General features: G+C 38.2%; 1 protein-coding gene across 2 annotated transcripts in view; it reads right to left on the bottom strand.

Annotated features, from left to right (window-relative positions):
* Positions 1-657: 657 nt before the first annotated feature.
* Positions 658-15,699, bottom strand: part of LOC111869304 (rap1 GTPase-GDP dissociation stimulator 1) — a 34,102-nt gene continuing 19,060 nt past the window's right edge. For both annotated transcript variants that reach the window (XM_023860710.2, XM_023860709.2), the window contains exons 10-13: positions 12,727-12,869; positions 12,478-12,610; positions 10,662-10,930; positions 658-6,708 (exon numbers count right to left, since the gene is read on the bottom strand). In XM_023860710.2, the coding sequence (XP_023716478.1) occupies positions 6,581-6,708; positions 10,662-10,930; positions 12,478-12,610; positions 12,727-12,869 (673 nt within the window). In that variant the 3' untranslated portion in view covers positions 658-6,580. The remainder of the gene's footprint in view (positions 6,709-10,661; positions 10,931-12,477; positions 12,611-12,726; positions 12,870-15,699) is intronic.

A 15,699-nucleotide genomic window follows, 5' to 3' on the forward strand; every position in this document is an offset into this window, starting at 1 on the left:
TAAAATGATAAAATGGTAGTTGCAGGAAATAAAAATATTGTTTTCTGTCTGATGGCAATAAGTAATGAATCAGTGGGGATAAGAATGTGGAATCTGGTGTGGAGACAGAGCATGAACATACCTATAAATTGTATATGATATACCATTAACCAATCAATAAATACAAACATATCAATGGTGCATAACTTTGAGATTATATCTGGCAAAAATACCTAAGCAAAATCTGTACTTACTTAATAAAATCTTCCAAAAAAGATGGTGACATGATGATGGTCTATGGCATATTTTCAGTTGCAAGCAGTAAATGTTTTACTTAACTACAAATCAACCTGATGACCATCTATGCACACGTCCAATACCCTGAGCTAAATTGAATGTTATTGCTGGATCATAAATTTACTGCAAGACATTAACAATACACATTCATGACAGGCAAGAGTTCTGATGTTAAACACATTTTTATATTGTAGTATGACAATACCTAAGATAGAGAAATCAAATTATGGTTACTGTATTTGGAATTTCATACCCAGTGCTGATGTTAACCAGTAAGCATGCACACATACCATCACCTTAGGTAATGAAAAACAAACCATTTAAAAATGACACACTACATTAACCTGCACTCCTTTGCCCTATTTTCAGATTTATAAATAAAAGAGTGCAGAAGTTTTATTTGATAGAGTATCTCTTACATGTCATCATTAACACTACTGTTTAAAGTCCCTAAAACAGATTCCTTGTTGTCAGCACCCCTTCTGCATACTTTAAGAATGGAATCCTTATATGGATGAAGAGAAGAACTGATAGCAAATCATGTTACATTCAATTTAAAGAGGATAGTTCTGTCATAATATACAAACAATAAAAGAATTATATAAATTTGAAAACTGTATTGTGTTCACCTCTAAATTTGGGCATCAAGTGTTTGTAGTTTATGCCAATAGTACATACCTTCTTTATATCCTATGTTAGAATTTTATACCCTATAATATTAAAGCTTATACCAAGTTAATAAGACAGTATATAAAGAGCAATATTTGTGCAGAACTAAAACATTGTTACTTTTTCATAAATACAAAAGCCTAGATAAAAAAATCTATTATTCTACATTAAAAAAACTCTCTTATGCACTGAATGAACTATGAAAAATAGTGGATATAACAAAGTCACCAGTCTAAATCAGTCTGGTCACTTCTAATGAGTAACCATTAACTATTTCAAAACAATGTAATTTATATTAAAAAAATGTTTTTCAAACAAAGTGCAATGTCTGAAATTCGTACAATATAAAATTACTACAACGATATAATATGGTACCTAATTATAACAAAAAAGTATTAAGTTATAAATTTTATGTTTGAGCATAATATGATCATTATATGAAGCACCACAAAACTAACTATATCATTATACTTATGTGCCTCCATTGGGTAATCCAATTTTATAAACTACTTTTCAGAACTTGCACCACAAAACCTGCATTTTGGGTTCTTTTATGGGGAAAGAAGAAACCATAGTAGATAAAAATGTATCTTGCCACATATTTTTATTAGGTTACTGTTTACTGATTCTTTGGTTATTTAAAGCTATTTCAAATACAGGTGTTAGGTAGGATCAAAAGGAAGGGGAAAAATCCTGAATGTTGAAGAGGCAAGGAGTTTTAAGGATACAATCATGCCTAATTCTGGTTACTAACTCAGCAGTTACTCAGAGAGCAAAAAATTAGAAAAAAAGCCTGTCACGATAAAGTTGAACCAGGTACCTTCCATTTCAAGGTTAAGATCTTTATCATTCTAAATTTAAAGAAACACAGAACAAATACTGAAATACAAATCTCAAACAATCCATAAATAGTTTACTGGGATTGCAGTCTTCTGTGCAAAACAAGACTTATGCTTAATGACGAGAAACATGCAGACTGAGATACATTGCCAACACATTTTTTTCTTTGGTCCAAGTGAACTGGGATTCAATAAAGCGAAGGAAATAAATACTGCGAGGTGCAAAAGTCACTACCCATTGGAGCTTATCGGTTGGCTTTTGCACTGTTGGACATGGTAACAGCTTTTAACAGCTGCTTCCTGCCAGCTACTGGTCAGAGTATGCTAGTTAGTGTAATGATGCTTCTTTGACCTTTTTGTTCTCTTCTGCCCTGTACTGTGTCTCTCATGTGTGATTATCTTAATGAAACAAGAACAGGGGTTTGCTTTAAATAGGTGGTATAAAGGTCGTTTTGAAGTGATTGTTGCAAATGGCATGAACATACTGATTGAGGTCCATCAACAAGTAAGGTCAAGTGCAGTCTGCATCACTAATTTGAAGAACATATTAATGAGTCTGATTACCTGAGAATAGACAGAGACAGAACAGCAAGGTTGGAGGCAAACAAATCATTAATTTTCCAAGCAATAATCTGAAGTCCTAGGAAATTTACTCACACATGCGCTCTGGAGCAGAGACTTTCCAGATGGTTAGTTCAATGGATATTACGTGAAGCCATATTTAAACAATACGTTCATGGGGCATGGGTTTCTAGGAGTAGATCCTGACTGCAGACTTCACTTTTGTGATTTCATGTTAAATAAACTGGATGGAAACCCTATTTGAATCATTAAAAAACTGGACTTAAAAAGCAAGTTTTAAACTAACATGGTCATGTAAACAGACTATTTGTCATGGTGTACAGAAATCCCAGATATCACAATGGAAACTCAATTGAACTAATCAGGAGTAAGAATCTGTGGTAGCACCTCTTCCTTCAGAATACTGGGACCATATTGTTCTGCAGGCACAGTAACAGGAGACAAGTATGTAGACATGCTGTAAATTTACATTCTGTCAGGACTACAAACACACTGTGAAAATTTTGATGAGATTACTTCTAGCACTCCTTCCCACTATGCCACTTGTATCAGTTCTTGGAGCATTTTTTAACAACCCCTGAAGACTTGTATGAACTACATTTCAGTATCTTTTTTTTGAACAATTAACTGAAGAAGAAATGTGTTTCATGTCTTTCCAGGACAGTGCATTAGAAAATACTCTGAAAAGAATTCAAAGACTACACCTCATGAATGAATAACAAGCAGGGAACAATACCTGGTCATGTTCTCCATACATAAATATATATGTGACTTTGCCTCTCAAGAAAGTAAAGTGAAAATTTATAGAAATAAGAAAAGACTATTTGTGGGACTTGAAAATTAAGTATGAGAAAATGTTAATTACTTTCACTGAATATCACGTCATTGAAAAGGGTGTCTGAATATTGTGGAATCCCACTGGATAGCTGCTGTAAAATAACAGAAACTACACTGTTTTATGAATAAAATGTAAAATGTAGACAGATCCCCAACCATTACTGCACTAGAGGACATTACTTTCCTATATGAGAACATATGTGGCAGCTGTATCTCTTAAGTCAGAGGACTGACAAAAAAGCTGTAGCCTTTATGATGAACAATTCTGTAATTTGAAAAATACTTTGGTGTCCCAAAGTATCTTACTAATTATAAATACAGTTTCTCATGTCTCTGTAATGACCTATCCTCTACAATTTTCTTCAAGATTATGGTCTTTGGGATATGACTCCATGTAGTCTAATATATATATTCACTTCTGTCAGCATCAGCATATTGTCACGATTTAGAGTGATGGGGTTTCAAGTGGTGAATACATGTATTCATTACTTACAGGTTGTAACTACAAATGCCTATGACTTCCACACTACAAATCACTCCATGCTAAGTCTTCTCATTCTGTTTTCACTAGTCATTACTTGGTAACAGCTCTCAACAATTGTTATTCCTCCACAATGCTTTCATGGTAATGAATCTTGACAGTGGAGATTCTTAAGCTTTTGTGGTTATGTTGTTGCCCACTGCTTAATACTCCACAACTTAACTTTCAACTAAACTGCAGAGCAAAGTGTCTTCAAGATAACTCCTCAGCATGGACCATGCAGGAAGCACAGCCCCTCTATTGTTGTAGAGGTGCACTCACCGTGCCAATCCATAGCAATAGTCATGGTGCAAACTACACAGAAAAGACTGTTTTTCTATTGTTGCGTGAATATATGTTGTGGGTGTTATCTAGCAACAACCAATGTTTACAGAGTCACTGCTTAGCAATGGGTCTGTACACCACAATATATATCACAACTTCAGGTTACATGTTTCAGCATGTTATGAATATCAACATCTGACTGATTTTTCATAAAAATGAAATAGAAATTATTATTTAATACACAATTACAGTGATTTTAAGTACATGGAGAGGATGGGCAAATTCATATATGACATTATGTGTGATCATGCCTTATCCAGAATGTAAAATTAATAACTTAAAAAACTTCCTTACCTGAAACCAGCCAAATGAAACACTAGAAATGGAGCCCCAAATTTAAAGATTGAGATGTGATAATATGCTGCTGGTCATGACTACAGACAACTTGGGGGGCAGTGACGGATGAATATGAGTAATTGTGAAGTTATAATCAGCATGGGAAAAATAAAGACTGTCTCTGTGGTCTAGTGGTCAGCGTTCTGGGTTCAATTCCCAGCGCTACCAGATTTTTTCTTAGAAGCAGTGGGTCTGGAACAGGGTCCACTCAACCTCGTGATGTTAATCGACCTTCCAGCTACAAATCACCTGAGCTACAGCATCACAAATATAAAATGGATATGTTACAAAACTGTTAAATTATTATGACTATTAAAATAAAAGTTCTCTGAGTTCATATTGATATATCTCTTATTACTGGGTTTGTGCTGCTTTATATTCTAGGTGAACTTCTCTGAAGTTCTGTTGGATTTGAGGTTCTCATAGCAGTGACTGTGAAGAGTACTGCCTTCAGGGACATAACACTATGTAGTTCAGTACATGTACCTCTAAAATATTGGTGATCACCTACCAGACTACACGGCACTGCACCCCAGAAGACAGTACTCTTCTATAAAGTTGATCACAAAATAAGGAATGGAGATCTGTTTATCACCCTCTCTGTGGGAAGGTTGAAAGTGGAAACTACATTGCCATTCCGCATATAGTGACCAGCTCATAAAAATTAATTTAGAACATAAAGAAAAATCCAATAACAAAAGATGTATTAATGCAAACTGACATCAACACTGCAGTTTTAAATAATTTAGCAGCTTTATATAATATAAATTATATACGGATGGGTCCATTCTCTCTACAAGATTAAAAAAGCTTTACCATCATAGGTATTATGTTATAATTTCTTTCTCATTTTTTTGTGAAATGGTTTCGTGGTGGCATTAATTACATGCCACAATCTGTACCCTGAAGTTGATGTATAAACTGTTGTTGAAAGAAGTGAATAAAAATTATCACTGTAATCAAACACAACAGTAAGCTACAAAGTAGACTGGAAGATAGGTACAAATGTTTTAGAGGAACTTGCTGCCACCATTTGGAGGGGAGATCATTCTTGTACCTTTAAGATGGAGGCAGCAGGTTCCTCCAAAGATGGGGCCTGCTTACTGAATTACATGGTACCATATTCAAGAACACTGCAATCTTGATACGAACAACCATAAGAATTTCAAATCTTACAAAACCAATAACATTATATGGGCAAGACGCACAGTACTTTAATGTTACAGCGGATGGTACGTATCAAAACTACTGTGCTTTAAAGGCTTAAACTCAAACCAACATGAAATAATATCCTGCTTTTCTGTTCTCTCTTGAATATATACACAAGCACTTACCCATGCATCAAAGCCACGGAGCCAATAAAATCCATCCATCAGTAATCTGTCAGACCAACGAGGGGGCCAATAAAATGTGCAAGATAAAAAAATGATCTGGCAATAAGCAAATTTCTATAAAATTACAGTTACATCATATATCTGTTAACTACACGCAACAGTATTTTGTGTTATTGTTTTTTCATTTCCAACTTATTGTCTAAAAATATAAATGGCTTAGTTCATCTCTAACGTCTTATGAACCTTTTGCTTTGTGCTTTACATAATATGTATTTTAAGATATGAAATCTCATCTGTTTAAGAGAAGCTTCAAAGACACTGAAGGATAATTTATCTACTCTGAACACATATTACCATTCTATCTGTCACATATTCCAGTACGAGTCCAGAAGATCTGACTCAGCTTATGTCAAAAGACAAAGCCTTCCGCTTTTCAATATTTAACAAGTTCAAAACTTACTGTATTTTCCAACAGTGTCTCCTCTTTTTATGTGCTGGTGAAAACAGTAAACTAGCATTTCAATATGAAACTGAATATCATACGCAATAAAAAGCAATATGATGCTTCTACATTACGTACAAATTTTTGCTCATGATGACTAATAACAACATGAATTATACATATTTTATAAATATGTAAACAAGTTGTTTAAAAACGATAAGTTTAAGTTAGCTGACGAACAGCAAATTGTCTTAAAATAGTCCCACATAAGCACTATATCATTAAAAGATTATTCTCAAATGAGTGGATGTTGAAACACTGAGATAATGAGATCACAAGGATTAAAGAATCAAATTAATTGTGAAGCAAATAACTGAACAAGATACAACTCCATGAATGTTCAGCCAGAGTCAAGCATAGAGGTCAATCGAGTTATCTGGTTACTTATGCTGGTAACATTTTCTTTCGAAGAAAGCTTAGACAATGCTGTACTGACACCACAATCAACAAGATGATGCTGCAAAGCACCTGAAAACAGAAATGACAAGAGTTGAAGGGTAAACAGAAAAAACTGAAAACACACATATTGTGTTTCCCAAACACATTCTTTTGTGATTTTACATATCTCATTGGCACATACAATGAAGTGCCAAAAGTCATGGGATAGGTACCTAGTATCATGTAGGACCCCCTCTAGCCCAGTGAAGTGCAGCAACTCGATGTGGCATCAATTCCACAACTGGATGGAAGACCTCTGGAGAGATGTTGAGCCATACCGTCTGGATAGCCACCCACAGCTCCCTGGTATTTGTAGGTGCAGGATTTTGGGTGCGAATGGACCTCTCCACCACGTCCCATAAATGCTCGATTGGATTCATGTTGGGCGAACGTGGTAGCCACACTAATTGTCGGAACTCTCCAGAATGCTCCTTGAACCAATTCTGGACAACTTTGGCCCGATGACAAGGTGCATTGTCCTGCTGGAATATCCCATCGTTCTGGGGGTACATGAAGTCCATGAAGGGCTGCAAATGGTCACCAAGCAGTGTAACGTAGCAGTCACTGGTCAATGACGTGTTTAGGTGGATGAGCAGACCCAACTCATGCCATGTGAACACACCTCACACCAGTATGGAACCACCACCAGCCTGCACGGTGCCTTGTTGACAACTGTGGTCCATGGCCTCAAGGGGTCTGCGCCACACCCGAACCCTACCATCCGGGCAAAACAACTGGTACTGTGACTCATCGGACCATGCCACATGTTGCCAATCCTCCAGGGTCAAATTAGAGACGTCACAAGCCCAGGTGAGGTGCTGTGTCTGGTGTCGTGGTGTTAACAGAGGCACTCTGGTCAGTCTTCTGCTCCCATATCCCATGGAAGCTAAAGAACACTGCACTGACCTGCTGGATATGCATCTGGTACCTCCTGTATTGAATGTGGATGTGATTTCAGCCAGTGTCGCTTGTCTGTCACCACGGAGAATTCTAGCTAGACACCGCTGGTCACGATCATTAAGCACCTGTGGTCGGCCACTGCGCTGTTCACGGTGGGTGGAAATGCCTTCCACAAGGTATTCCCGGTACACACGTAACACCGTGGATCGAGGAATGTTGAATGACCGCACAACTTTGGAAACGGAACGTCCCATCTGCCTGTCACCCACTATCATGCCCTGTTCAAACTCTGATAATTCATGTTGTCTTGCCATGAGCAGACTGACTGGTGTTCAACCTGACTCACGAGAGAACACCTCACAAATGATACTGCTCTGGGCATTCGCAAGCCGTCAAGGGACGGTGGCATCACTTAAAAATAAATTTACATACTGCTATCCCATGACTTTTGGCACTTGAGTGTATGTCCATTTACAGCAGATACAGAACCTAATATTGCAAAGCTAATCGCATAACACATAACACAGAGTACTTTGCTGAACATCCAACAAAACAAAAAGATCAGACTTATATGAAGTTCTATCGGAAAGTTCCCAAACTGTTATTGTTGTTAACTGCCTTGGTGAAAGAAGATGAGAGGGGAGGCTAAGGTCATACTTCCACAAGCCTATTGTATCAGTCTGTCATGTGACACTGTGCTGTGAACATGCATTGTTTCTATATGAGTGCTTTTTAGACTTTATGTTTCATTTTATTTGCGATGGACGGCAAAATTGAGCAACGAATCTGCATCAAGTTTTGTGTGAAGCTCGGTAAATCCATTACCGAAAACCTTGAAATGCTTTGTGAATCTTTTACGCCAAACAGCGGTTTTTGAATGGCATTCATGTTTCAAGGCTTGTCAAGTGTCAGTTGAAGATGATGAACATTCAGGAAAACCAAGCACCAGCAAAACAGCAGGAAATGTTAAAAAAAAAATACAAGAACTCATCCACCAAGACCACTGACGAGCAATCCATGAGCTTGCAAACACTACTGGAATCAGTTATGGAGTTTGCTAGGAGATCTTAACAGAAAATTCGAACATGTACCACACTGCTGCAAAGTTTGTTCCAAACTCTTGCCAAATGATCAAAAGCAGTTGTGTGTAAACATGTGTCTTGAGCTATGAGAGAATGCTATTGTGGACCCAACTTTTATTTCTAGGAACAGAACGGGTGACGAAAGTTGGATTTACGGTTATGATTGAGAAACACAGCAACAATCACAGTGGAAGAGCCCACAATCACCAAGAGCAGAAAAGGCACGGCAGGTCTGGAGTTAAACAAAAAGCATGCTCATTGTTTTTTTGACATGAAGGGGATTGTTAACCGTGAATTTGTCCTTCATAACACTACAGTCAACTTTGACTTTTACTGTGAAATTTTGAGATGCTTGAGAGGAAATGTGAAACAAAAAAAGACTGGAACTTTGGTGCAACCACAACTGACTCCTTCATCAAGACAATGCACCCAAACAGACGTCTCTGAAAACCACAGAGTTTCTGACTAACAACAACATGGTTATCCTTTCCCATCCTCCCAACCCGCCAGACTTAGCCCCCCCTGATTTCGTTGTTTACCAAACTGAAAATGAAATTGCAGGGATGGTATTTTGAAACAGTGTCTGACATCCAAAACGAATTGCAAGTGGTACTCAACAGCATTAAGGAAAATGACTTCCATGGTGCTTTTGAAGTGTGGAAAATATGATGGGATCACCATATACATTCTCAAGACTATTTTATTATGTTAAGCCAGCATTTCTTTTTTGACCTAGTCCAGGAACTTTCCAAGGTAAGTTTTGAGGAAACTATCTGAACATCAATTTGAGTTTCATGCAAAGGACAGTAGGATTTACATTTGACTTAGATGAACAAAATTACAGTAGCATTTACACTGGACTCATGTAAACCAGAACAGAATTTCGTTACCAATTTTTGTTGTAGAGTCCTAAAATTAAATTTCATTAAAATCTAATAAAGAAGTTTCATGGATGATAAAATTGAAATAGAGATGCAACCTTCCAATTATGCACTTTGTGCAAAGAATATACAAAAATGTAATAATCTGATCATAATTTAACTTATTGACCACTGCCATTAGTGTCTGCTGACAACCAATCAGCCATGGTTGATGTCACTTTGTGTTCAGCATGACCCCCCAAAGAAAGAGAGGGGATATATATATATATATATATATATATATAAATATTTGCGTTACAGAATAATCATCAAACCACCTGCTAAGTAAAAGCATCAATTAACTACTGCCAGACACTACATGCTTGCACTGTCTCAGTAAACCCATTTTAACTCTCATCTTGACTTTTTTAGCCCAGGGTCATGTAATGTGATTAGGGGCATATTTCGTAAGTGGTGTGTGCAGAATCAGTTTTGTTTATGTACATTTTTAGTGCCTTGGGCCACTAACATCCTTGGATTACCGGAATTAATAACTATAGGTCTCTGACCATACTACCTATAACACATGTCTGTTCTCTGGGACCATAATTTTTTCACCGCTTACCAAAGCATAACTTATGCTAACTCTCAGCCATTTAACTCAGACCCCTCATTGGTTCTATCATTAAGCCCTACAAAATTATTAATTATGCTATATCATTATCAGTCACTAAACTTGGGCAGAATTTGGAACTTGGTCCTGAAATAAGCTGAAACTACAACATTTAATAAGGATCTACCATGAACTGAACATCATATTTACACTCAGAATTTCATGTATGAAGTCAGGATTTTGGAGTTGATTACTGTGTAAGCACAGGCATGAAGGAATGACATTCAAAAATATTAGTCAGGAACCTGAGGACCACCAAAATTGGCAAACCACACATAATGAAAGCCCACTGAATACCAAAGTAAAGAAGAGAATGCAAATCACTGGCACAAAGAGATCTCAGGCACTTGCAAAAAAAAACTGAGAGACCAACTGCACCCTGAGGAATAATGAACATAAATTAAGTTAACCCTGTGTATTTCAAGATGACTATTATGAATAAGAGATACAAGAAACCAAAAATCTTACCTGCATTTGCCAACTTGTTAACTAATGACAAGATATTTTGTACCATTTCACATGCTAATGATGGTCCAAAATCATTAATCAGTTTGGCTAATTTGTCACCAATCTTAGCCTGAAGAAGATCTGCCTCAGCATCAGCCAGTCTCATTGATGCAAGCAAAGTAAGTGCGAGGAGGGCCTCGTTCTGCATAACAGCATGTTCTGCAGTGAGCATGTCTACTAGGTATGGAACTGCTCCACTTTCTAGAATTGTTGTTAAAACTTCCTGATCCCTGCAATGTACACAAAAAAGGAAATACTTTTCAGCACAGGTGTACCAGGAAAACTACAATGAAAACAAATAACATATAAAAGTTTGTGACATGGTACATTAATACAACTATTATGTTTCTGAACATAAACCACAGTCCTGTTTTTATTCAGAAACAGAGCATTTTGGAGACTGAATTCTGTCTCTGTCTTCAGGCAAAACATACTCACTTTGGTCCAATCAACAGAGCTAGTCCCTATCTCTGGACACCTGTACCAACACCATATAAGGTATAAAAGCCAAGCACAGCACAAACCTTCTGTGAGAGCTAGGACAAAACATTAAAATATTAAAATCTCCACACATATGATGCCTTGCACCAGAGAACTATCAGAACAACAGTCATCACTGGCAAGACAAATTTTCCCTATGGTACCAACATAAAAAGCACAAATTTTCCCACTCAATCCACATTGGATGGAGTTGTAGTTTTTTTTTCCCCCGCACTTCTGCTGTGATAAGAGGAACCCAGATGGGAGATATGTCTAGGATTGGTTGACTGATTGGATGGTCTATCAGAGACATGTGGGCGGATTCCTCGTATATCCTGTATGTGGTGTTTGGTTCGACCTGAAAAACATTTGCTTCATTCCAACATATTGTGACATGCCTAACTGTTGCTGGGCAATGGGAGGTGGAACGAGTTACCATGAAGACAGACCCTCGATAAATGGTCGGTTGCCAAGTTACGCAACAGTAAGGAAAGCGGTCTTTGTCCGGGCCGAGCCGAAGCACCCTGGTTGCTATGCGGTGTTGCTCAGGAAAGCCTTTGTAAACATGGTGTCATGCGGCAGTGAAAGCTATCATGTAACTGTTGTCAGTGCGGAAGCTATATAAGAGGAGTATTTGTCAGTGAGTATTGAGTTACGAGAGAGTAACCAGTCTGTTGCAGACTAGCATTCACTGGAGTGAATGGAAGCAGGAGAAGTAATTGTGATACTGCAGATGGCAGTAGTGGTGTAATTGTGAGAGCGAGTGTTCAATAAATTCGCTAGATCCAAGACGGTGTGAAGTTATTTGTCACGTGACAATATTTTGACCTTCTTTGTATGCATGATGGACTAATTTTGATTTTTCAAGCCGACCTTGAGTCAGGTTATATTTGTGCTCCATGTCACATACTTCTATCAGCAAAAAGAGGGTATGGCAAAGGGAAACTCAGCATCTCCAGCATCCCCTCAGAAATTTTGTGACTCTTACCGCCAAATGGAAACATTTCTGGACATGTGTATTAACAAAATATGATCAGACTGAACCCATCTATCTACCACAGAATGTTGTAACGTATATTTATTTGCACCCTGTATAAGTAACTCATAACAGAAGCCTGTACAAAATAATGAAGAGAAGTGCAATGCCATAGCTGCTATATGCTGGCTCTTAGTAAGTCAAAATAGTACAATGCATGGCAGATAAACATCAATTTTAATTACAGAACAACTATGAAAATTACAAGTTACATCATGGAACTGTTTCTCACAATTTTGTATAGGTAGTCAGTTGATATACCTGCTGTTTTTTATGAGCCATGCCAACAATCGATTAGCTTCTCCTTGCACACCAGGGTGATCCTCAGTCCCACACCAAGTTACCAGTCTGCTGACCAGATCTTTCTTCTGCCCGAGCTTGCAAGCTGCACTCTCTGCAAGTATCAGCATATGAACAGTTGTAAAATACACTTCATAAATCTAAAGGGAAACAAGGGAATTTCAGTTTATCACCACACTGTCTCAGAGTCTGTGACAACATATTACTCACCCTGTCCATCAATAACCATACGCAGGGTCCCCAGTAACTTGAAAACAACAGGGAAAGTAGGGATGGCCAGCATAGGATATATGGTGTCCACTAGACCATCTTCCAACACTATGGCTTTATTCTGGCTTGGTATCACTAAATTCCTGTGAATACATAAGAAGTTCCATAGAGAACTTATGACATCCTACTTTCTTCCATGTATTCCAATGTACAGAGTAAATCATCAGTCCCTCCAGAACTTCTGAAACTTGGCAGTTTAACAATCAAGACAGACACAGCAGAAGCAGCATATCAATAGGTAGAGAATATGTCCCAGTTTTTTTGGGTAATAGACACCATGGTGCACTTACAGGTTTCACCACTAGGGGGTATTCAAGATGAAACATGGCGAGGACAGTGGATAAGTGTTCTGTGCCAAAACAGAGTCAATTTCGATGATGCAACAGATGTTTCAGACCAAGTACCACATAGAACCACCTATGGACAAAACAATTTGTGAGTGGTACAAGAAATTTCAGCAGGGTGGTAGCCTGTGCACTGTGAAATGAAGAGGCCAGCCAGGGCCATCAGCCGAGACCATTTCTCTTTGCAGAGTCAACATGGAAGTGTGGTGGGGCTCCATCTTGTTCGAAATGAAGTCCTTGTTATCTTCCTGTAATTGCAGCATCTGCCATAGTTGCAGCATAACCAGGTAGTTCATACCGGTAACAGCTTGGTATGCAAAGAAAAATGGTCTTGGCCCTTGGCCCTGGCCACCTTGTTCGTTTCACAGCACACAGGTAACTACTCTGCTGGAATTTCTTGTACCATACATGAATTGTTTTGTCTGTAGGCGGTTCTGTGTGGTACTTCATTTGAAACCTCCATTGCACCATCATAAATGACTCAGTTTTGGTAAAATCTAAGACACAGAACGCTTTCTTACCCCCTGTCCTCGTCATGTTTCATCCTGACTGTCCCCTAGTGGTGAAACCTGCATATACACTATGGTGCCTAATAAAAAAAAACTTGGGAGAGATTCTCTCCTTAGTGATATGCTCCCTTTTGCTGTGTCTGTCTTGGGTGTTGTGCTGCCAAGTTCTGAAATTCTGGAGGGACTGATGAATTACCCTGCATACAGTGCACCCAGTATAAACAGAAAATTAAAAATTATACAATTATGTAACCATTTCTGTGCATAATTTTGATTAAAACACATCAAAACTATTTACCAGTGATAATCTCAAAGCTCTGCACAACTGTCATGTTTGAAAATGTTAACATACATAAAAAAAGTTTCACATAAAATTTGTGGGAACGTTTCTGATAAGTCTCCTAATGATTTCATGATCGTTGCCCTCGCTTCAGAAACATATTATCATAAAGATTTCTCATTCAAATTTGTTAGTGCAACAAACCATTTTGTCTGATCTTATTCTTTTAGTTGCAATTACTTCACCACCAACAGGTGTGATCCAAAATATACAGAACCAACGCAGCAATTCCTGGACTTGGGGCACAACACAAAATTTAAGTGCCTTTACTCAATAGATTGTCACGTACTGTCACGCAGTATACGTGACCATAGATGGGGTTTGGATTGATGAATGGATTTATTGACCACCTATACACACAACTCAGAACTACAAGCAATTACGGTACCACTGCCAATCTTCACAATTCACAAATCACCACAGCACCTGCTAAGCCTCAGTCTTTTATAGTCTTCCCTAGTCAATGCTTGGTAACAGCTCTCAAAGATGGAGATTCTTCAGCTTCTGTGTTCATGCCATTGCCCGCTGGCTAATACAACTGAGATCATTTCTTCAAACTGTCCTCTTCATAACATCTCGGCATGGACCACACAGAAAACATCATTCTTCTATTGTTGTGTTCATAATTTTTATACTGTTGCGTGCCTTACATAGCAACAGCCACTGTTACAGAGTCACTGCTTAGCAACAGGTCTCTATGCCACGATATCATTATATGAATTGAAATTCTTATAACTGATAGTACAATCTTGGTTTAAACACAGTACATATTTCTCTTAACAGATGATGTGGGGGCAATTCTTTCTTATATTATATTCCCTTCCCTTTTCAAAAAGAAGTGTGTCTGCTCAGTTGTGTGTAATGCAGTACAGCAGTAACGTATCAGTTCTGGATGCTGTCTTACAGTGGCCTATGGAAAGTCATATACATATTGTCAAAACATTAACTCATGCAGTCTTAATCTTGAAACTACAGGCTGTAAACTCAAGGCAACACTGCACTGTAATGTTTTGTGTTGTATACGTTGAAGTGCACCCTAATGATAACGAATGTGTTTCTTAGCACTGAACCAGTGATAATCAGGCGTGGCAAAGAAATACGATGGGGTACCCAAAAGAAACCGAACTAATTTTTTTGTGGGCAAAGCTTTTGTAGTACCGCATTTTGCCGCTATGAGTGTATAGAGCTAACATTCCTGAGTCGATAAGACGACTACCGTTGCTTCAGAAGGTAAGGACTAGTTTCGGCAGAGTTTATAGTGACAACTGTTTTGTGTGATTGTAGTTTTTGCAATGGCTGATTTTCGTGAACAGCGTGCGGCGGTGAAATTCTGCTTTTTGCTCGGGAAAAGTGGAACAGAAACTCTTGAAATGTTAAAAACGGCATACAAGGACGATGCTATGGGGGAAAACTCAAGTGTTTGAGTGGTTTTCCCGTTTCAAAAATGGTAAAATGTCAATTGATGACAAACCTCGTTCTGGTCGTCCTTCCACGGCCCGAACACATGAAAATGTTGAAAAAATTCGTGAAATCATCAAGGAAGATTGACGACGGACCATTGAAGAAATTGTGGAGCTGTCGGGAGTGACTTGGAGCTCAGCGGCCAGATTTGTGGCAGTCGGGCGACTGGTTTTTCCATCATGACAATGCCCCTGCTCACACAGCCCTGTCTGTATGATAATTCTTGACCAAAAATGGTATGACTCCTGTTCCTCACCCC

This window comes from Cryptotermes secundus, unplaced genomic scaffold (assembly GCF_002891405.2).
Source record: "Cryptotermes secundus unplaced genomic scaffold, Csec_1.0 scaffold274, whole genome shotgun sequence".
NCBI classification, from domain to species: Eukaryota; Metazoa; Arthropoda; class Insecta; order Blattodea; family Kalotermitidae; genus Cryptotermes; species Cryptotermes secundus.